We start from the raw sequence: 22829 nt of genomic DNA on the forward strand, positions 1-22829 counted from the left end.
CTTTCCTGTGCCCCTACAAATAGTCAGTTTGCAAAATAAAGCACCAATCATAGAGATACAATGAGAGTGAGGGTATTTATATCTGAGGACTTCTCTGAACTGGAAACCCGGTTTCAAAGTTATTTTCATGGACCTTCAGTTAATTGGCACCCAGTAGCCTCTAAGTGGAGACTTTTAGAGAAAAGGTAAAAAACTATCAGAATTTCCTATCAGTCACTCAAGACTCTTGATAGATTCCTTAAAAGCCAATGTTCAGCCCTTTCTCATTCCTTTATATAGATTCAAATTTTCATCTGGTATATTTTTTTCTTCACTTAAAGAACTTCCTTTAGTATTTCTTATATGAACATTCTCAGCTTTTGTTTTCAGAAAGCTGTAACATAAAACCTGGTACCCAAGAGGATTTAAGTACACTTACTTAATTAATCCCTTTCATGGATCACAGCCTTGTCATGGCAAAAGAAAATCAATCCCGAATATTCACTGGCAGGACTGATGCTGAAGCTGAAGTTCCAATACTTTGGCCACCTGATGGGAGGAGCCGACTCAACGGAAAAGACTGTGATGCTGGGAATGATTGAGGGCAGGAGGAGAAGGGGACGACAGAGATTGAGATGGTTGGATGGCATCACCGACTCAATGGACATGAATCTGAGAAAACTTCGGGAGACAGTGAAGGACAGGGGAGTCTGGCGTGCTGCAGTCCACGGGGTTGCCAAGAGTCAGACATGATAGAAACTAAACAACATTTAATTAATGAATAATGAAAACTTACAAAATATTACCCTGTCACTCTTCTGATGACTTCAGCTGGTCTCAGGGACCCCTGGGCAATTAGAGACTCTGGGACTGACTGGCGCATGTTGCTGAGGTCTCTAGATTTCTGGGTGTGTGTGTGGGGGCAGCAGGACCTTCTGAGGCTCCCTCAACCAGGCTGTCAGGCTTGGAGCCTCAGTTCTAGAGGAGGGAGCTACCAGCGGTAGCTGTGAGTTCTGCCGCCCAGATGAAGTGCTGGCCCTGGTGCCTGGCTTATCTGAAGGCCAGCGTCACATACTCGCTGCTCTGGGTCTGTCTGGGCTCCCTGGACGGGGCCCCAGCTGTCCCCTGGTGGGGGACACGGCAGGTCACCTGGGAATAGGTGACCTCCTGAGGGTCTGCAGCTTCAGAAACCTGAGGAAGGAAGGGAGAATATGAGACGGGGGTGCCACACGGGGGTCCAAGGGACAGTCTAGAGGAGGAAGCCCTTACCTGTCCATTCGCCCGGCCAGCTGCCTCTGGCTGTCTCTCTTTCCTTGCAGCATCTAGAGGGAAAGGGGAGGTTGTTGTGGACCATGTATCTGTGTCCCCACTCCCCTTCCCCCCAGATTCATCTGCTGCAGTGGGGACCTGAACGTGATGCTGTTTGGAGACGGTGCCCCTGGGAGAAACTGAGGTTTTGATGGGGTCCTGAGGGTGGGATTCTCATGTTCAGCCAGAGCTCTAGCTCGCTCTATCTGCCAGGAGAGGTGACCATCTGCAAGAGAACCCTCACCGGGAGCTGAATCCTAGCACCTACATCTCAGACCTCCCAGCCTCCAGAATTGTCAGAAATGAATGCTGGATGTTTGAAGCACCTGGTCTATGGCGTTCTGTTACAGCAGCTCGAACAGACAAAGAGAGGGTCATTTCTTAAAAAACTGAAATACTGTTGAATATACAATATAAGTTACAGGTTTACAGTATAATGATTTACAGTTTTAAAAGGTTAAACTCCATATATAGTTATTATAAAATATTGCTACATTCCCCATTTTGTTGTTGGGGCATTTGGGATCTTTTTTTTTTCCCCCTAGTTGTGGCATGTGGGATCTAGTTCCTTGACCAGGGATCAAACCTGTGCCCCCTGTATTGGGAATGTGGCGTCTTAGCCACTGGTCCACCAGGGAAGTCCCATCCTTGTAGATTATTTTATACCTACTAGTTTGTACCTCTTAATCCCCTACCCCTTAACTGCCCCTCCCCTCCCCGTTAGTCACTGCTAGTTTTCTCTCTGTATCTGTAATTTTAACAGACAACATTATAGCCTCAATATTTCTCTTTGTCACTAGAGGTGTTTCCTAAACAATATTTTAAATGGCTACGTTAGTTGTAGCATCGTGCATGGTTTATATGCTCTGTTTTATGACACTGTTTTGGTATATGGGTTATTGTTTTATGTTTTATATATTGTTTTATGACATTGTTTTGTAATATTGTAAATAATGCCTTGGTGACTAGGTTTGTGAATCCGTGTATCCTTCCACTAGCAGCTTAAGCGAGTGTTTACATCTCATCTTTCCCGATTGAATTTTCTCATTTTTTCATCTTTGATAATGAAAAATGACACTGCAAAAACAACAACAACAATCTCATGAACAAAACAAAGAGAGGGTCATGTCTTCGGGAGCGTGGCTGTAGATTCCCCCCAGCCCTGCCTTCTGGAAGGCAGTTACCACAATCACAGCGTGAACCAGCAAAACAGCCCTCCCCTCATTGCTTCTGGACCCCTCAGCCCCTCCCCCTCCCCCAGCAAATGCCCCGCCGCGTTTCCCCAGTGGGATTTGCGTCCCAGGGATCTCTACACAGGCTTCCCCTCCTGCTCTCAAGGACCTACTGCTTTTGGCTTTGCGCAGACAGTAGAGGATAAGGAAGATGAGGAAGACTAGGAGCAGGAGACCCACGGCCACCGGGACACCGATCCAGATACCTAGGGGTCTGCCTCGGGAGGCTAAGTCGCCAGACGGGGCTGCAAAAGAGAACACAGTGCCGGAGCAGGCGCCCCGTGTAAAGAACCTTCACATGCAGCGCGGCTGCTGAGTATTTCCTCAAACCCCACCACAATCCCCAAGCTCAGAATTGCTGACCCTGATTCTTAGAAAAGAGGAATGAGCTTTGACCGCCTCGTTTGCTTGCTCCATGAAGTCATAGATAACAAAGCTCTTGGAGGGACGTCTTTAGAGGCCCAGTGGTGAAGACTTTGCCTTCAATGCACGGGGTGCTGGTCCCATCCCTGATGGAGGAGCTAGGATCCCACATGCCTCGTGGCCACCCCCCAAAAAAAACATAAAACAGAAGCAGCATTGTAACAAATCCAATAAAGATTTAAAAGAGAAGCCACTGGGAAATGGAAATTTGTATCCTTATAGGGACCAGCACTGGACGGCACACGGATCAGACCTCCGCCCACCTGTGTTTCCCTGTGGCCCTCGAACTCAGAACAGACTTACATTTTTAAACTGTAATCCAAAAAAAAAATAATAAAGAAAGAATAAAATCTGTGACAAGTGCAAACGAACTGAAGTTCAAGCTTCAGCGCCTGTATCTATCGTTTCCTCAGAGCTCGACCTCGGCTCGCTTGCTTCTGCCTCTCGTCTGTGGCTGCTTTTGTGCACAGGGTCAGAGCTGAGCAGTTGAGAAAGAGACCAGCTATCTGCCCACTGAGTAACTGGCCTATTACAGGAAATATTTACTGACCGCTGGCAAAGAGAAAGCACAGCTCAGAAAAGAGCCAGCGGTGGTGAATCAAGAATATGGCGTTAGCCAAGCTCAGGGGAGGGCTCATTCCAAGAACTGACTTGAGCCATCATATGGAAATGTGTAGGAAAAGTACGCATTTCACTACACAAAAGCAACCACAGACAACAAAAAGAATTCTTTCTGTGTTGGCAAGATTCCAATACAGGAAAAAAATATATGTTTTAAAAAACAAATAGGCTGTGAGGTGGATAGAGCACGTTTCACACCCCCATCCCACCCGCCCCGCCCCGTTTTCCAATCAAGGTTCTATCCATCTCATAGGTGATAGGGTCCACATGGGGTCTCACTGATAAGGTAGCTCATTATGTCAACCTCACAAAGAATAAAGTCTCACGGCGATCCGTGAGACCGACCAAATTGCATATACAGCACCCTGTTATCTCACTGGCTCCCATCTTCTCAAGGCTGTGAGACCACCAGATTCCAGACCTCCGGCTACTTGACCATCCCTTCAGAGAATTTTTCATTGGTGGGGTATAAGAAGGACTCCTTCAGAAAGGGAGGAGGCTGGTTCTCCTTAAGAGCCAGTCACCCCTCTTTTCCCTCTAATAAATTTCCTTTTCTTGCCTGACTGCCCGGCTTACCCTCTTTTTCTCTGCACTTGCCTGGTGCTGAAACCTGGGAGGGAAGACCCACCGCAGCTGGGTGGGCTCCTCTCCCAAGCCCACCTCCGGTGGTCCCCTCTCTTTGCCAAGAAACTGAGACGAGCTCCGGGATAGGACTCTCCACTTGCTTTTCTGGACTGACATCCACACACTGGCCCGCTTTTCATCCATCGGTTACAATGTTGAGTGAAACCCCATTCCCTCGGATCCTCTCTCTCTCTCTCTCCCCATGGCCCTCGAGCCCACAGCCCTCGAGCCCTCGGCCTTGTGCCCCGTCTGACTTTGAAATAGGGGACGCCCATTTCAAAGCAGACTATTATTACTCTCTGAGAAAGTCCTGAGAACAGGGGCACCTTTTCTCTTGGACTTTTCTTTCTCCTCGCTTTCTCTTGCCCTTGTCTAACCTCTAGGAGGGCATGGTCAACTCTGGAGCAAGGAGTCCAGGAGCAAACTCCTCCTCTTGAGGACCCCTCCAGCTTTGGAAGCTCCTCATAGGCATCTGCCTATGAATGCCCCCCCCCCCGACCCCCAATACACACAGGCATGCACGTGCACACACACACACACACACACACGGTACAGACTCTGAGACACGTCTTGGGACAGGAAGCAAGTCCATGCTGCTGCTGCCAAGTGGCTTCAGTCATGTCTGACTCAGTGTGACCCCACAGACAGCAGCCCACCAGGCTCCCCCGTCCCTGGGATTCTCCAGGCAAGAACACAGGAGTGGGTTGCCATTTCCTTCTCCAGTGCATGAAAGTGAAAAGTGAAAGTGAAATCACTCAGTCATGTCCGACTCTTAGCGACCCCATGGACTGCAGCCCACCAGGCTCCTCCATCCATGGGATTTTCCAGGCAAGAGGACTGGAGTGGGGTGCCATTGCCTTCACCTAAGTTCATACTAAATTCTTCTCAAGACGTAAGAAAGAAGTGGCAGTGGTCACAACCACAGAAGGCCTTTACCCAACAGGCCTTAATCCTGTACAGAGTTTGCGTCCACATCCCTGAAGGAAATGAGGCTCAGAGGAGGGGAGAGACATTGACAGGGAACTTGTTGTAGGAACAGCTCTCATAATCTGTGTGTTCTCAGTGCAGTTTAGGGATGAAGTCCCCAGAAAACAAGGTTATCTGATCGTCTGGATTATTCTGAGCTAATATTGAGAGCTAACCCTTCTGGGAGCAGAGCTATGTGGAAGGTGAAAGTGAAAGTGAAGTCCCTCCATAGTGTCCGACTCTTAGCGACCCCATGGACTGTAGCCCACCAGGCTCCTCCGTCCGTGGGAGGTTCGAGGCAAGAGTGCTGGAGTGGGTTGCCATTTCCTTCTCCAGGGGATCTTCTCCACCCAGGGAATTAAACCGGGTGTCCCACATTGTAGGCAGGTGCTTTACTGTCTGAGCGCCCTGGGAAGTCCAGAATATTGTCAATTATGGATCATTGATAAATGAATTTTAGAATACCGTCAATTATGGGTCACTGATAAATGGTATCTATGGATCCTGTTGGCTTTATCCGCAATGGGTAGACTGTCTAATCTTATTTCCCTTAGGGAGGTCAGCCCTACCTGCGATATCTGTGTTCTCCATGCCCCAAGACATCAGAAGCCTTCTTAAAAAGCTGGCCCTGTCTGCAGTAAGCCCCGTTCCACTCCAGGTCAGAGAGAAGGGAATATAGAATCTCTTTTCAGTTTTCCACCTAAACTCAGTCACTCACCAGTTGAACGTCTGTGCTGTGTGCTGCTTCCTGAACACAGAGGTGAAGTGGGAGAGGTCTTCCTTATTTCCGCCCAGTCGGGGTCTCGCCTCCCAGAGTCCCAGGGACCCACATGGCCCGTCCCCGCCCGTCCCTCAGAGATGTGTGTCTAAGCGATGGCACACACACACCCCGCCTCTTGCAGTCCCCTTCCCCAGCCAGTGCTTTAACTGCACAGAGTCAGCCCCCAGGGCAGGAGTCAGGTGGGTGGACTGGGCTTCTTCCTCACCTTCGACCTGAAGCTGCAGTGGGTCACTGGGGTGAGACCACACGTAGGGGTTGTCGCGGAAGGCACCGTAGCATCTGTAGGTCCCCGCCTGTGTGGAGGAGACTGGACTCAAGAGGAAGATGGTCCGGTGTCTCCTGTCCTGGAGGGCGGAGCTTTGGTTCTGGGTGATGTGATCTCCATCTTTGGTGAGGATAAATACATCATGGTTGATTTTGGAGAAACACTGCAACTTCACATTCTCCCCCGGAGCCGCCACTGTGCCAGCCAGGCTGGAGAGGGAGGGCTTCTCATAAGCTCCTGAGAAAGAAGGAAGTTCAGCGATGAAGGGAAGGGTCACGTAGGCCCTGTCCCTTTTTGTCCCCTGGGAGCAGACATGGCTCTGGCCTCTCTCCCCTCCTTGCCCCCGTCCCCCTTGAGGAAGACTCTCGGCATCATCCTTGAGACCTCCCCAAGGACAAGGCTTGGTCCTCCTGCTTCCTGTCCCCGAAGCCTGGTCCTTCCCTTGGCAGAGGGATCAGTCCTGGCTCCGCTGCCTCTGTGTCCCCCTCACCGGTCATCACCAGCTGCAGGGGGTCACTGAACTGGGACCAGCGGCCTTCTCGTTGATAGGAGCAGTGGTACAGCCCTGTCTTGTCTGTTGTAATCTCTGTGATATTCAAAGTGTTGGTCTTCCTGGGCGTGATCTGTTCCTCTTTGTCCGTGGGCTCAGGACTTCCCACTTTTGAGATCTCGTACCCCTCAGCTTGTCCAGGTCCTTGACACAGGAGGGTCACATGACCCTTGCATGGAACTGTGAATCCAGGCAGAGCTGTGATACGAGGGGGGCGGAGATTTCCTAGAACACAGGGAACAGGTAATAGACACACAAGCGTTTCTATTTCTCCCTCCACCAGTCTATTTCTCCCCCTCTTACAGCTCCCGCTCTAAAGTCTGAGTCCCCTCTTTCCAGCGGCCAAGAGAGCTGATACCTGGCTAGACCCTGCTGAGTCCTCAGGAGTATCACACAGAACACTCACCCTTCTGTGCCCAAGTGCTCTGGCTCAGACACAACCCTGGAAAGAAACACCCGGTGAGAAGAGCCCAGCCTTAAAGAACCACCAGCCCTGCCCTGCTTAGCTGTCTATTTGTACCCAACCCTCTCTCCCCGACTGACCAAGACAGAGCAGCGAGGTAGTAACCACGGACATGACCCCACGTTCAGGCTGCCCACCAGCCTCAGCCCCGCTCCTCTGATGAAGGACACACTGCTCCGTCGAGTGACCCACACTTACAGGAAGCTGTGCAGTTGCTTTCTGTTCTCAGCCCTGTAGTGAAGGCAGTTCACACCCTCTTCCTCCTGGGTCGGGAGTGGGGCATATAGACGTAGCTGACACCACGAAGACATTGATCTGAATTCTCTGTGAGTTTACTGGGTCATGGCTGGGTGGAGAGAACCATGGTGTCAGTGTTAAAACTTCAGAGGCCTGTGGCTCAGGAGGGCTTTCCTCAGAACTGAGGTAAGGACCAAAGGTTCCAACTCAGAGCAAGAGGTTGTTGTTCAGCTGCCCAGTCATGTCCGACTCTGTGAGACCCCATGGGCTGAGCACGCCAGGCTTCCTGTCCATCACTGTCTCCCAGAGTTTGCTCCCACTCGTGTCCATAGAGGTTAGACAGGCCTTTCCCTCCTCTGACACTGTGGAGACCACACATATCCACATCTAGCTATCATCAGCTGTCATTTTATTGTCTACTTGTTTATCAACTATCAACCATCAATCATGCCTTTATTATCTATCCATCATTCACTATCATCTACCTAGCTACCATTTATTCATCTAATTCTATCATCTATCTATGGCCTTCCGTGGTGGCTTGTGATGAAGTATTGCCTGCAATGCAGAGGACATGGGTTCTATCTGCGGGCCAGGAAGATCTGCAGCAGGAAATGGCAACCCACTCCAGTGTTCTTGCCTAGAGAATCCCATCGGCAGAGGAGCCTGGTGGGCTACAGTCTGTGGACTCGAAAACAGTCAGACACGGCTTAGCGACTAAACAACAGCAACAGCAATCACTTATTTATATGTACATCTAGATGTCATTTATGTATTAATAATCTGTTTGTTATCTTTCTGCCATCTATTCATTCTCTACTGTCTATCAAGCAATTATCTATTATTTGTATTTTAAATATCCAGTTATTTGTGTGTCTCTCTGGCCGCACCAGGTCTTAGCTGTGGCCCACGGGGTCTTCATTTGCAGCAGGTGAACTCTTAGCTGCCGCAGGTGGGATCCAGTTCCCTGACCAGAGACCAGCCCAGGTCTCCTGATGTGGGAGCAGAGTCTCAGCTACTGGACCACGAAGGAATGCCCCATTTTTATTTGTAAGACAGCCGGTAAGTAGACTATTTTATTTATTTAATTTTGGCCATGCCCTGTGGCATGTGGGATCTTACCCTCGGCCAGGGATTGAACCCATGCCCCCTGCACTGGAAGCATGGAGTCTTAGCCCCTGGACCACCAGGGAAGTCCCTATCTATCCTTTATATATATCATTTTCACTTACTTATCTATCTCTCTGTCAATATCTAATGTCCTCTATCTTTGTATCATTTCTGTCCCTCCTCCCACCTCTTACCCTCCATCCAGGGCATCGAAAGGGAATCCTGAGAACACCCCCATCACTGCTTTCTAGGAGAACCATCTCCAGACGCTTTGTTTAGCTTATCTTTGCTCTCCAGTTACTTGGACTCAGCTGTTTGGAGGAAAGATTCTAAGAGAGGATCATTGAATTCTAAAACCCACTGTCTGTTTTTGCATGGCCTCAGGATTTTTAAATGACTGAAAAAAACCCAAAGAAAATCAGCATTTTGTAACCCATAAAAATGATTTAAAATCCACTTCTGCTTTTTCAAACCAAGTTTCAAAGGACTGTGGCCTCGCTCATATGGTCACACATCATTGCTCCTGCTTTTGCGCTGTATCTGTGCTCAGCCAGGTCTGATCTTTGTCTGACCCGTGGACTGCACCCCACAGGCTCCTCTCTGTCCACGGGAATTCCCAGGCAAGAATACTGGAGTGGGTGGGCAGTTCTTTCTCCAGGGAGTCTTCTTGACCTAGAGAGGGAATCTGGGTCTTTTCCGTCTCCTGCACGGGCAGGGGGCTTCTTCAGGCCTAGTGCTCCCTGGGAAGCCCTATGAGAGCAGAACCAACTGCTTGCAAAGACAGCAAATGGCTCACCATGTACTTACCGCTTTACAGAACTCAGCTGTCATTTAGAACATGACAGGGACACCTAGCTGACTCTGAGAAGGCATTCAGAGAAAACACCCAAGGAAAGTTAGCTCTGTGCCGACACAGAGAGAAAGCAAGGAGCGGGCAGAAGGAGGGGACTTGGGTGGGAACAGCAGCCAGTGGCAGAGAGCTCTGAGTTGAGTCTTGGGGCGGAGGTGAGACTGAAGGGCATGTGACCACTTAGTGTCTCTGTTTTTCTGTGTGGTTTCCATGCAGGCTTAAGTCCAAGGGTATGCATTATTTACTTAAACAGCTCGGAGCTAAGAGGTCCCCAGACTATTTCACCAGCTCAGCTGTAGCAGGGGGTGAGTTAGCCTTTCTGTGATTGTTGTTTTAGTCTCATGCTTTGAAAGCTGTTTCTTCTCAGAAACAAAAAGACAAAACCCCAAACCCAAAGAGGAACAATTGCTAACATCGCAAGCATCTGTGTAACTTAAATTCCCAAACCAACCAACCAGTATGAATGTTCATGCTTTTATACTTGCTTTCTATAATTTTTAAATTCCGCAAAGAGTCAGACTTGCCTGAGTGACTTTCACTTTCACAAGGGCTATATTGAAGAAAAAAAGAAAAAAAATTAAGCATTTCTACCCTAGACCCATTTCCCACCCCGTAAGAACAACCACACTAAGGAATTTATACATTACACATAAGCAAAATTTATTAAGTATCATCTCTGTTTGAATCATGTCCTCTTTTAAATTGAAAAGAGTGTTAAAACATTTATTCCCAGGTACTTCCCTGGCAGTCCAGTGGTTAAGACTTTGCCTCTCAATGCGAGGGGTGTGAGTTCAACCCCTGGTCTGGGACCTACAATCCAACATGCCTCGTGGCCCAAAAAACCAAAACTTAAAACAGAAGCAAAATTGTAACAAATTCAATAAAGACTTACATATTAGAGCAAAACAAAAACCCGTCCTTATTTCCGAGTCTCTTCTGTGAGACAGTGCATAAAAACAAGGATTTCTGGCTCAAAGATCAGACTCAGTGATCTCCAGGAGGCAGGGTGAGGAATAGCCCCTAATTACAGTGTTGCAACGCTACCCAGAACCTCCATGTCAGAAAGGATACTGTAGATGTAGTAAAATTAAGGGTCTTGGGTGGGGGCTTATTGCAGGTTGTCATGGGGGGGGCAACGTAGTCACGTGTTCTTTTTTTAAGCACGATTTTATTTTTATTTATTTATTCATTTGGTTGCTGCTCAGAGGCTTAGCTGCTCTGCAGCCTGTGAAATCTTAGTTCCCTGACCAGGCACCAAACACACATCCCCTGCATTGCTGGGTGGATTCTTAATCACTGGACCACCAGCTGGTCCCCACAAGTGTTTGTTAAGAGGGAAGTAGGAGGGTGGGGGTGTGTGAGGCAAGAAGGGAGGAAGGAAGCAGAGGTCAGAGAGGAGAAGAGGCGCTCCCCTCCTGGGTCTGGAGGACGGAGCTACAGGACAGGGAACACAGGCAGAGTCTGGAAGCTCGAAAGGCCCCAGCACCCATGGGAAAGTAGCATGTGGTGCAGGCTTGGGGACAAGGTTTAGACTCTGCTCTCTGGACTGAAAGAGAATCCACACTGGGCTGCTCTCGTCCACGCTGCCTCTGGTGCGCTGTTTCAGGTTCCACAGGAAGCGAGTACCCTGCTGCGTCGGGTGGGTGACCCAGCCAGAGCCCTGTCTCCTCTGCCCCACAGGTGGGCACAGTGCTTTGATGCCAGCAGAGGGTCATCGGCGCTTGTCAGTCCACTGGGGCGGGGGCTCATCTGACTTCACTGAGGGACCCCCTCCCCGGCTGCACCAGGCTTCAGCCAGCAGGACGACCATGGCCAGGAGAAGCAGGGCAGCCAGGCTCAGGCGGACTTGAGTCTCCAGAGAAGGGTGCCAAGCAGCAGGCGCTGGGAGGGAAGAGGTAGAAGGGCCGATTCCCGTTTGCAGCTGTTGACTAGTCACTCAGCTGTGTCCTGGGACTCCATGGACTGTGGCCCACTGGGCTCCTCCGTCCCTGGGATTTCCCAGGCAAGGGTATTGAGTGAGTTGCCATGCCCTTCCCCAGGGCGTCTTCCTGACCCGGGGATTGAACCTGGGTCTCCTGCTTGGCAGGCAGATTCTTTACCACTGAGCCACCAGGGAAGCCGTCCACATGGCTAAAGGGCCCTAAAACCCAAGTTGATTTCTGCAGACCTCTGGACCTGGTGGGAAGCCCGCCCAGCCCACCCCCTCGGGGTAAGCAGTTAAGCACCTTTCTTTCGTCCTGTCATTACAGGCGCTGTGCTGATACCGGCGGGGGCTTCTGGGGTCAAGAAAGACAGGACTGGGTCGCTGGAGGCTGGCAGTCCCCGCCCTGAGCCCAGCGTGCTCCTCGCTCAGTATCCCTTGTGATTTGACCGTTCCCGCAGCAGACACGCTGGCCTCTGTTACCCCCGGGCTCCTGAGCGTGTCTCTACCTCTGGGTCTTGGCCCAGGGCTGATTCCTCTGCCTGTCCTGCACTCTCTACAAGGATCCTTCCTCTGATTTCATCCCAGTGTCTGTTAGAAATACACCCATGAGGGATCTGCTTGTTGAGCCATCTTCTAAAACACTAGCCCCCTTCTGTCATTCTTATTCTGTTACACTGTGTGACCTTGCTTTTCCCAACCAGTCATTATGTGACACATTTTTATTCTGACAAAAACGAAACACATATAACACACATACTAATATAGTCTATACAAATATTTTCTGCAAAGCATACATGATATTTAACAATAGTTACATATATATATAAAATACATATATATCCATGGAGTTCCCTGTAGCTCAAACAGTAAAGAATCTGGCTGCAATGCAGGAGACCAGCGTTCAGTCCCTGGGTCAGGAAGATCCTCTGGAGAAGGGAATGTCAACCCCCTCCAGTGTTCTTGCCTGGGAAATCGCATGGACGGAGGAGCCTGGTGGCTACAGTCCATGGGGTGGAGAGCTGGACACGACTGAGAGACTAACACGCACGTACATACATATAATATATAACATATACATCTGCATCCATGCGGTTAACACTCCACATCAGAGAGAAGCGACCACAGAGGCTCTTTTCAGTTTTCCACCTAAACTCAGTCACTCACCAGTTGAGCGTCTGGGCTGTGTGCTGCTGGGAGACTCAGTAGTTCCTGGAAACAGCAGTGAAGTGGGAGAGGTCTTCCTTATTTCTGCCCAGTCGGGGTCTCACCTCCAGAGTCCCAGGGACCTACACGGCCTGTCCCCCGCCTGTCCCTCAGAGATGCGTGTTTAAGCCGATGGCAGTCACACACCCCGCCTCTTGCAGTCCCCTTCCCCAGCCAGTGCTTTAACCGCACAGAGTCAGCCCCCAGGGAGGGGATCAGGCGGGTGGGCTGGGCTTCTTCCCCACCTTCGACCTGAAGCTGCAGTGGGTCACTGGGCTGGGACCACACGTAGGGGTTGTCGCGGAAGGCACCATAGCATCTGTAGGTCCCCGCCTGTGTGGAGGAGACTGGACTCAAGAGGAAGATGGTCCGGTGTCTCCTGTCCTGGAGGGCGGAGCTTTGGTTCTGGGTGATGTGATCTCCATCTTTGGTGAGGATAAATACATCATGGGTGATTTTGGAGAAACACTGCAACTTCACATTCTCCCCTGGAGCCACCACTGTGCCAGCCACGCTGGAGAGGGAGGGCTTCTCATAAGCTCCTGAGAAAGAAGGAAGTTCAGGGATGAAGGGAAGGGTCACGTAGGCACTGTCCCTTTTTGTCCCCTGGGAGCAGATGTGGCTCTGGTCTCTCTCCCCTCCTTGCCTCCCTCCCCTTGAGGAAGACTCTCGGCATCATCCCTGAGACCTCCCCAAGGACAAGGCTTGGTCCTCCTTCTTCCTGTCCCTGAAGCCTGGTCCTTCCCTCGGCAGAGGGGTCAGTCCTTCGCTGCCTCTGTGTCCCCCTCACCGGTCATCACCAGCTGCAGGGGGTCACTGAACCGGGACCAGTGGCCTCCTCTCTGATAGGAGCAGTGGTACAGCCCTGTCTGGTCCGTTGTCATGTCTGCGATCCTCAAAGGATTGGTCTTCCTGGGCGGGATCTGTTCCTCTTCGTCCATGAGCTCAGGACTTCCCACTTTTGATATCTTGTTTTGATATTTTGATACCCCTCAGCTTGTTTAGGTCCTTGACACAGGAGGGTCACATGACCCTTCCATGGAACTGTGGATCCAGGCAGAGCAGTGATACGAGGGGGGCGGAGATTTCCTAGAACACAGGGAACAGGTAATAGACACACAAGTGTTTCTCCCTCCACCCATCTATTTCTCCCCCTCTTACAGTCCCCGCTCTAAAGTCTGAGTTCCCTCTTTCCAGTGGCCAAAAGAGCTGATACCTGGCTTAAACCCTACTGGGTCCTCAGGAGTATCACACACAACACTCACCCTTCTGTGCCCAAGTGCTCTGGCTCAGACACAACCCTGGAAAGAAACACCCGGTGAGAAGAGCCCAGCCTTAAAGAACCACCAGCCCTGCCCTGCTTAGCTGTCTATTTGTACCCAACCCTCTCTCCCCGACTGACCAAGACAGAGCAGCGAGGGAGGAACCACGGACATGACCCCGCGTTCAGGCTGCCCACCGGCCTCAGCCCCGCTCCTCTGATGAAGGACACACTGCTCCGTCGAGTGACCCACACTTACAGGAAGCTGTGCAGTTGCTTTCTGTTCTCAGCCCTGTAGTGAAGGCAGTTCACACCCTCTTCCTCCTGGGTTGGGTGTGGGGCGCATAGACGTAGCTGACACCACGAAGATGTTGATCTGAATTCTCCTCTGTGGGTATACTGGGTCATGGCTGGGCAGAGAGAACCATGGTGTCGGAGTTGACACTTCAGAGGCCCGTGGCTCAGGAGGGCTTCCCTCAGGATTAAGGAGATGACTGAAGGTTCCAACTCAGAGCAAGAGGTTGTAGTTCAGTCACTCAGTCGTGTCCGACTCTGTGAGACCCCGTGGGCTGCAGCATGCCAGGCTTCCTGTCCATCACTGTCTCCCAGAGTTTGCTCCCACTCGTGTCCATAGAGGTTAGACAGGCCTTTCCCTCCTCTGACACTGTGGAGACCACACATATGCACGTCTAGCTATCATCAGCTGTCATTTTATTGTCTACTTATTTATCAACTATCATCCATCAATCATGCATTTATTATCTATCCATCATTTATTATCATCTACCTAGCTACCATTTATCCATCTAATTTTATCATCTATCTATGGCCTTCCATGGTGGCTTGTGATGAAGTACTGCCTGCAATGCAGAGGACGTGGGTTCTATCCGTGGGTTGGGAAGATCTCCTGCAGCAGGAAATGGCAACCCACTGCAATGTTCTTGCCTGGAGAATCCCATAGACAGAGGAGCCTGGTGGGCTACAGTCTGTGGACTCAAAAACAGTCAGACACGGCTTAGCGACTAAACAACAGCAACAGCAATCACTTATTTGTATCTACATCTAGATGTCATTCATGTATTAATAATCTCTCTGCTATTTATCTGCCATGTATTCATTATCTACTGTCTATCAAGCAATCATCTATTATTTTTATTTTAAATATCCAGTTATTTGTGTGTTTATCTGGCCGCACCAGGTCTTAGCTGTGGCCCACGGGGTCTTCATTTGCAGCAGGTGAACTCTTAGCTGCTGCAGGTGGGATTAGTTCCCTGACCAGAGACGAAGCCCAGGTCTCCTGATGTGGGAGCAGAGTCTCAGCTACTGGACCACAAAGGGACGCCCCATTTTTATCGGTAAGACAGCCTGTAAATAGACTATTTTATTTATTTAATTTTGGCCATGCCCTGTGGCATGTGGGATCTTAGTCCCCCGGCCAGAGATTCACCCATGCATGCCCCCTGCATTGGAAGCATGGAGTCTTAGCCCCTGGACCACCAGGGAAGTCCCTATCTATCATTTATATACATCATTTTTCGCCTACCTATCTACTATCTGTCAATATCTAATGTCCTGTATCTTTGCATCATTTCTCTCCTTCCTTCCACCTCTTTCTCTCCATCCAGGGCATCGAAAGGGCATCCTGAGGACACCCCCATCACTGCTTTCTAGGAGAACCGTCTCTGGACGCTTTGTTTAGCTTGTCTTTGCTCTCCAGTTACTTGGACTCAGCTGTTTGGAGGAAAGATTGTAAGAGAGGATTGAAAAGTGAGAGTGAAGTCACTCAGTCGTGTCCGACTCTTTGCGACCCCATGGATTGCAGCCCACCAGGCTCCTCCGTCTGTGGGGTTCTCCAGGCAAGAATACTGGAGTGAGCTGCCATTTCCTTCTCCAGGGGATCTTCCCAAACCAGGGATCAAACCCAGGTCTCCCGCATTGCAGACAGACGCTGTACCCTCTGAGCCACCAGGGAAGCAATCTAAAACCCATTGCCTGTTTTTGCATGGCCTCAGGATTTTTAAATGACTGAAAAAAACACAAAGAAAATTAGCATTTTGTAACCCATGAAATGAGTTAAGATTCACACTTTTGCTTTTTCAAACCAAGTTTCAAAGGACTGCGGCCTCGCTCACATGGTCACACATCATCGCTCATAGGGTCATCCTCCAACGCTCCTGCTTTTGTCCTGTATCTGTGCTCGTATACATATATGACCCTTTGACCCGTGGAATGCACCCCACCAGGCTCCTGTCTGCCCACGGGAATTCCCAGGCAAGAATACTGGAATGGGCGGGCAGTTCTTTCTCCAGGGAGTCTGCTTGACCTAGGGAGTGAATCTGGGTCTTTTGATTGAATCTGGTCTCCTGCACGGGCAGGGGGCTTCTTCAGCCCTAGTGCTCCCTGGGAAGCCCTGTGAGAGCAGAACCGAGTGCCTGCAAAGACAGCAGATGGCTCCCCATGTACTTACCGCTTTACAGAACTCAGCTGTCATTTAGAATGTGACAGGGACACCTAGCCAACTCTGAGAAGGCATTCAGAGAAAACACCCAAGGAAAGTTAGCTCTGTGCCGACACAGAGAGAAAGTAAGGAGCGGGCAGAAGGAGGGGACTTGGGTGAGGGAACAGCAGCCAGCGGCAGAGAGCTCTGAGTCGAGTCTTGGGGCGGAGGTGAGACTGAAGGGCACGTGACCACTTAGCGTCTCTGTTTTTCTGTGCAGTTTCCACCCAGTTTTAAGTCCAAGGGTATTTATTATGTACTTAAACAGCTTGGAGCTAAGAAGTCCCCAAACTACTTCACCAGCTCAACTGTAACAGGGGGTGAGTTAGCCTTTCTGTGATTCTGTTGTTTAAGTCTCATGCTTTGAAAGCTGTTTGTTCTCAGAAACAAAAAACCAAACCCCAAACCCAAAGAGGAACGATTGCTAACATCACAAGCACCTGTGTAACTTAAATCCCCAAACCAACCAACCAGTATGAGTGTTCATGCTTTTATACTTGCTTTCTATAATTTTTAAATTCTGCAAAGAGTCGGACACGCCTTAGCGACTTTCACTTTCACAAGGGCTATATTGAAGAAAAAAAAATCAGCATTTCTACCCTAGACCCATTTCCCAACCCTGCAAGAACAACCACTCTAAGGAATTTACACATTATCCATAAGCAAAGTTTATTAAGCATCATCTCTGTTTGAATCATGTCCTCTTCTAAATTGAAAAGAGTGTTAAAACATTTATTCCCAGGTACTTCCCTGGCAGTCCAGTGGTTAAGGCTTTGTCTCCCAACGCAGAGGCTGTGGGTTCAATCCCTGGTCAGGGACCTACAATCCAACATGCCTCGTGGCCCAAAAATCAAAACGTAAAACAGAAGCAAAATTGTAATAAATTCAATAAAGACTTAAACGTTAAAGCAAAACAAAAAACCTGCTTGTTTCAAAGTCTCTCCTGTGAGACAGTGCATACTACTGCTAAGTCGCTTCAGTCGTGCCTGACTCTGTGCGACCCCATAGACGGCTGCCCACCGGGCTCCCCCGTCCCTGGGATTCTCCAGGTAAGAACACTGGAGTGGGTTGCCATTTCCTTCTGCAATGCATGAAAGTGCAAAGTCAAAGTGAAGTCGCTCAGTCGTGTCCAACCCTCAGCGATCCCATGGACTACAGCCTACCAGGCTCCTCCATCCATGGGATTTCCAGGCAGGAGTACTGGAGTGGGGTGCCATAGCCTTCTCCTGAGACAGTGCATAAAAGCAAGGATTTCTGGCTCAAAGATCAGACTCAGTGATCTCCAGGAGGCAGGGTGAGGCGCAGCTCCCTAATTATAGTTTTGCGAAGCTACCCAGAACCTCCATGTCAAAAGGGACACTGCAGATGTGGTGAAATTAAGGGTCTCGTGTGGGGGGCTTATCGGAGGTTTTCGGGGGGGCCCAATGTACTCACGTGTTTTTTTTAAAAATATAATTATATTTTATTTATTTATTCATTTGGTTGCTGCTCAGAGGCTTAGCTGCTCTGCAGCCTGTGAAATCTTAGTTCCCTGACTGGGCATCAAACACACATCCCCTGCATCTCAGGGAAGATTCTGAACCACTGGACCACTGGGAAGTCCCCACAAGTGTTCGTTAAGAGAGAAGCAGGAGGGTGGGGGTGTGTGAGGCAAGAAGGGAGGAAGGAAGCAGAGGTCAGAGAGGAGAAGAGGCACTCCCCTCCTGGGTCTGGAGGACGGGGCTACAGGACAGGGAACACAGGCAGAGTCTAGAAGCTCGAAAGGCACCAGCACCCACGGGAAAGTAGCATGTGGTGCAGGCTTGGGGACAAGGTTTAGACTCTGCTCTCTGGACTGAAAGAGAATCCACACTGGGCTGCTCTCGTCCACGCTGCCTCTGGTGCGCTGTTTCAGGTTCCACAGGAAGCGAGTACCCTGCTGCGTCGGGTGGGTGACCCAGCCAGAGCCCTGTCTCCTCTGCCCCACAGGTGGGCACAGTGCTTTGATGCCAGCGGAGGGTCATCGGCGCTTGTCAGTCCACTGGGGCGGGGGCTCATCTGACTTCACTGAGGGACCCCCTCCCCGGCTGCACCAGGCTTCAGCCAGCAGGACGACCATGGCCAGGAGAAGCAGGGCAGCCAGGCTCAGGCGGACTTGAGTCTCCAGAGAAGGGTGCCAAGCGGCAGGCGCTGGGAGGGAAGAGGTAGAAGGGCCGATTCCCGTTTGCAGCTGTTGACTAGCCACTCAGCTGTGTCCTTGGGACCCCACGGACTGTGGTCCACCGGGCTCCTCCGTCCCTGGGATTTCCCAGGCGAGGGTATTGAGTGAGTTGCCATGCCCTGCAACTAACCCGGGGATTGAACCTGGGTCTCCTGCTTGGCAGGCAGATTCTTTACCACTGAGCCACCAGGGAAGCTGTCCACACGGCTAAAGAGCCCTAAAACCCAAGTTGATTTCTGCAGACCTCTGGACCTGGTGGGAAGCCCAACCAGCCCACCCTCTTGGGGTAAGCAGTTAAGCACCTTTCTTTCCCTCCTGTCATTACAGGCGCTGTGCTGATACCGGCGGGGGCTTCTGGGGTCCAGAAAGACAGGACTGGGTCGCTGGAGGCTACCAGTCCCCGCCTGGAGCCCGGCCTGCTCCCCGCTCGGTATCCCCTGTGATTCGACCGTTCCCGCAGCAGACACGCTGGCCTCTGTTACCCGCAGGCTCCTGAGCACGTCTCTACCTCTGGGTCTTGGCCCAGGGCTGGTTCCTCTGCCTGTCCTGCGCTCTCTACAACGATCACCCCTCTGATTTCATCCCAGTGTCGGTTAGAAATACACCCATGAGGGATCTGCTTGTTGAGCCATCTTCTAAAACATTAGCCCCTTCGGTCAGTCTTATCCTGTTACACTGTGTGACCTTGCTTTTCCCAACCAGTCATTATGTGACACATTTTTATTCTGACAAAAATGAAATAGATATAACACATGTATTAATATAGTCTATATAAATATTTTCTGCAAAGCATACATGATATTAATAATAGTTACATATATATATATATAAAATACATATATATCCATGGAGTTCCCTGTAGCTCAAACAGTAAAGAATCTGGCTGTAATGCAGGAGACCAGGGTTCAGTCCCTGGGACAGGAAGATCCTCTGGAGAAGGGAATGGCGACCCCCTTCAGTGTTCTTGCCTGGGAAATCGCATGGACGGAGGAGCCTGGTGGCTACAGTCCATGGGGTGGAGAGCTGGACACGACTGAGAGACTAACACACACGTACATACATATAATAAATAACATATGCATCTGCATCCATGCGGTTACACTCCAGGCCAGAGAGAAGGGAGCACAGAAACTCTTTACAGTTTTCCACCTAAACTCAGTCACTCACCAGTTGAACGTCTGTGCTGTGTGCTGCTGGGAGACTCAGTAGTTCCTGGAAACAGCGGTGAAGTGGGAGAGGTCTTCCTTATTTCTGCCCAGTCGGGGTCTCACCTCCCAGAGTCCCAGGGACCCACATGGCCTGTCCCCCGCCCGTCCCTCAGAGATGCGTGTCTAGGCCGATGGCACTCACACACCCCGCCTCTGCTGTCCCCTTCCCCAGCCAGTGCTTTAACCGCACAGAGACAGCCCCCAGGGTGGGGGTTAGGTGGGTGGTTGGGCTTCTTCCTCACCTTCGACCTGAAGCTGCAGTGGGTCACTGGGCTGACACCACACGTAGGGGTTGTCGCGGAAGGCACCGTAGCATCTGTAGGTCCCCGCCTGCGTGGAGGAGACTGGATTCAAGAGGAAGATGGTCTGGTGCCCTCTGTCCTGGGGGGCGGAGCTTTGGTTCTGGGTGATGTGATCTCCATCTTTGGTGAGGATAAATACATCATGGGTGATTTTGGAGAAACACTGCAACTTCACATTCTTCCCCGGAGCCGCCACTGTGCCAGCCACGCTGGAGAGGGAGGGCTTGGGATAAGCTCCTGAGAAAGAAGGAAGTTCAGGGATGAAGGGAAGGGTCCCGTAGGCACTGTCCCTTTTTGTCCCCTGGGAGCAGATGTGGCTCTGGTCTCTCTCCCCTCCTTGCCCCCCTCCCCCTTGAGGAAGTCTCTCGGCATCATCCCTGAGACCTCCCCAAGGACAAGGCTTTGTGCTCCTGCTTCCTGTCCCCAAAGCCTGGTCCTTCCCTCAGCAGAGGGGTCAGTCCTGGCTTCGCTGCCTCTGTGTCCCCCTCACCGGTCATCACCAGCTGCAGGGGGTCACTGAACTGGGACCAGCGGCCTCCTCTCTGATAGGAGCAGTGGTACAGCCCCGTCTTGTCCATTGTCATCTCTGCAATACTCAAAGTATTGGTCTTCCTGGGCGTGATCTGTTCCTCTTTGTCCGTGGGCTCAGGACTTCCCACTTTTGATATCTTGTACCCCTCAGCTTGTCCAGGTCCTTGACACAGGAGGGTCACATGACTCTTAGGTGGAACTGTGGATCCAGGCAGAGCAGTGATACGAGGGGGGCGGAGATTTCCTAGAACACAGGGAACAGGTAATAAACACACAAGCATTTCTCCCTCCATACTTCTATTTCTCCCCCTCTTTCAGCCCCCGCTCTAAAGTCTGAGTCCCCTCTTTCCAGCGGCCAAGAGACCTGATACCTGGCTTAAACCCTTCTGTGTCCTCAGGAGTATTACACAGAACACTCACCCTTCTGTGCCCAAGTGCTCTGGCTCAGACACAACCCTGAAAAGAAACACCCAGTGAGAAGAGCCCAGCCTTAAAGAATCACCAGCCCTGCCCTGCTTATCCGTCTATTTGTACCCAACCCTCTCTCCCCGACTGACCAAGACAGAGTAGAGAGGGAAAAACCATGGACATGATCCCACATTCAGGCTGAGCGGTGGCCTCGCTAATGCTGAATGGACTTGTTGTAAGAGACAAGCCCTCTAGGAAGTGAGGCTGTGGCCCGCTCTTGAGTACAAAGGCAGTCAGCATCCTCTTTCCCCCTACTTCCTCTGGGTGAGGTATTCGCCCTTAAGAAGACATTCATCATCTGTGCTTCAGCCTGAGGGATCTTTCTTGTGTCATGTGGCATGTGGGATCTGAGTTCCTGAACCCACAACCCTTACATTGCAAGGTGGGTTCTTAACTGCCACACCCCCAGGCAAGTCCAATCACCCTTGCGTCAGGTTATCACTGGTCTAATCTGATTCCTCTCTTTCTTCCCCAACCCCCGTGTCAGCATTTTAATCTTTACATAATGCAAGGGGTAAGAGACTGTCAGTGTAAAAACAGGAGGGAAAAAATTCCGCTGTGGGGATTGCTCTGAAATCTCCTGTGTATTAAGGGCCTTGGCCTCTTAATGCTGCATTCCAGTTCTTTATATGCAAATCTGGGGGAGTACTGAATATTTCCCAAAGCTACAATCGCATGGTATATGGAAATTGTCCAAAACAGACCTTGCTGGAGAGATCGTTGCAGAGTCCATAGGAAAGCAGCTCTTCTGCCCTTTCCTGTTTACCCATTCTGGTTTTCCCTAACCCTAGAAGGACCTATGAGTGATGACAGAAATGAGATCACTAGCCAGTTTAACCTAACTGCTGATTTACGCTCTACTGAATGCCCACCGTGTCTTGCCAACCCTGTATATTCTTTTCCTAGATTAAAAGTGTTAGGTAAAAGAACATGACACCAAGAGTGTCTAACAGGCTTTTTAATGGCGAAACGCTCCCGGGCGGGGTTCCCGGACCCGAATGAGCCAGGTCGAGGAAGTCCGTGCCTGGACCATGTTGGGGGTGGTTTTTATACGTTCCTTGCGAGGGATGGTCAGGCTAGATGGACGGGGGTTCGGTTAGGTCGCCAGGCAGAGGCGTCGTGGGCTGACGGGTCCTTCTGCGTGGCTGGGGTGGCTTTAGCTGGTGAAGTGTGCTGTCATTGGTCCTCGGGATCCGAGAGGCTCCTTCCATTAGGGACTTCCGCCGCCGGCAGGAGGGAGAGGAGGGGCGTCCCATCATGGCCCACGGGGTCTGGCCTTACAAAACGAAGAATGAAGAATTAAGTCCTTAAAGAGCGACTAGCTCTCTCCTCCCTTGGGGATCCCTCAGGCTGATCACACGGGCAAGATAACTTCTGAAGAAAGATTGCATGGGAGTCCCTGGTGGTGTAGTGGTTGGGACCTCACCATCCAATGCAGGGGCTGCGTGTTTGACCTCTGAGCAGGTAGCTAAGATCTCATTTGCCTTACAAAGCAATTTTCCCTTTCTACCAACACTTGCCTCTTCAGTACTTTTTTTTTTTTTTTTTACATATTGCTTGATGTGGACCATTTAAAATGGTCTTTATTGAATTTGTTACAGTATTGATTGTATGTTTTGGTGGTTGCTTGTTTTTGGCCATGAGGCATGTGGGATTTCAGCTCCCTAACCAGGGATGGAAGCTGCACCCTCTGTGTTGGAAGAAGTCTTAACCACTGGACCACTGGGGAAATCCCTCCAGTACTGGTTTTAGAGTGGCGAGCAGTTGAATCCGAGCTTGGTAACAATTATTCCACCATCTCCACCCACTTCTGCAATATTCCCAAC

General features: G+C 50.6%; 1 protein-coding gene and 1 pseudogene across 1 annotated transcript; both read right to left on the reverse strand.

Moving 5' to 3' along the window:
- Positions 1 to 734: 734 nt before the first annotated feature.
- LOC138419639 (leukocyte immunoglobulin-like receptor subfamily A member 6) lies at positions 735 to 21305 on the reverse strand. Its single transcript, XM_069552484.1, has 14 exons — positions 21093 to 21305; positions 20956 to 20991; positions 20495 to 20779; positions 19945 to 20241; positions 19662 to 19706; positions 18342 to 18463; positions 18147 to 18251; positions 7293 to 7431; positions 7156 to 7191; positions 6690 to 6974; positions 6140 to 6436; positions 2633 to 2764; positions 1249 to 1301; positions 735 to 1170 (listed from the first exon to the last, which is right to left on the reverse strand). The coding sequence occupies exons 1-14, from the start codon at positions 21241 to 21243 to the stop codon at positions 1030 to 1032; spliced, it is 2124 nt and encodes a 707-aa protein (XP_069408585.1). The 5' UTR covers positions 21244 to 21305; the 3' UTR covers positions 735 to 1029.
- On the reverse strand, positions 10045 to 14077 carry LOC138419316 (leukocyte immunoglobulin-like receptor subfamily A member 5; annotated as a pseudogene).
- Positions 21306 to 22829: the final 1524 nt, after the last annotated feature.

This window comes from Ovis canadensis, chromosome 14 (assembly GCF_042477335.2).
Source record: "Ovis canadensis isolate MfBH-ARS-UI-01 breed Bighorn chromosome 14, ARS-UI_OviCan_v2, whole genome shotgun sequence".
Lineage (NCBI taxonomy): Eukaryota > Metazoa > Chordata > Mammalia > Artiodactyla > Bovidae > Ovis > Ovis canadensis.

Bases quoted from the DNA above. Each gene is read 5' to 3' on its own strand.
- LOC138419639 (XM_069552484.1), bottom strand. From the start codon at position 21,243: ATGCTGACTGCCTTTGTACTCAAGAGCGGGCCACAGCCTCACTTCCTA. The intron at 20,992-21,092 runs GTCAGTCGGGGA...GTTTCTTTTCAG, and splicing joins TCCCTCTCTACTCTGTCTTG to GGTTGTGTCTGAGCCAGAGC. The intron at 19,707-19,944 runs GTGAGGAAGAAG...CGCTGTTTCCAG, and splicing joins ACTGCAGCTTCAGGTCGAAG to GAACTACTGAGTCTCCCAGC.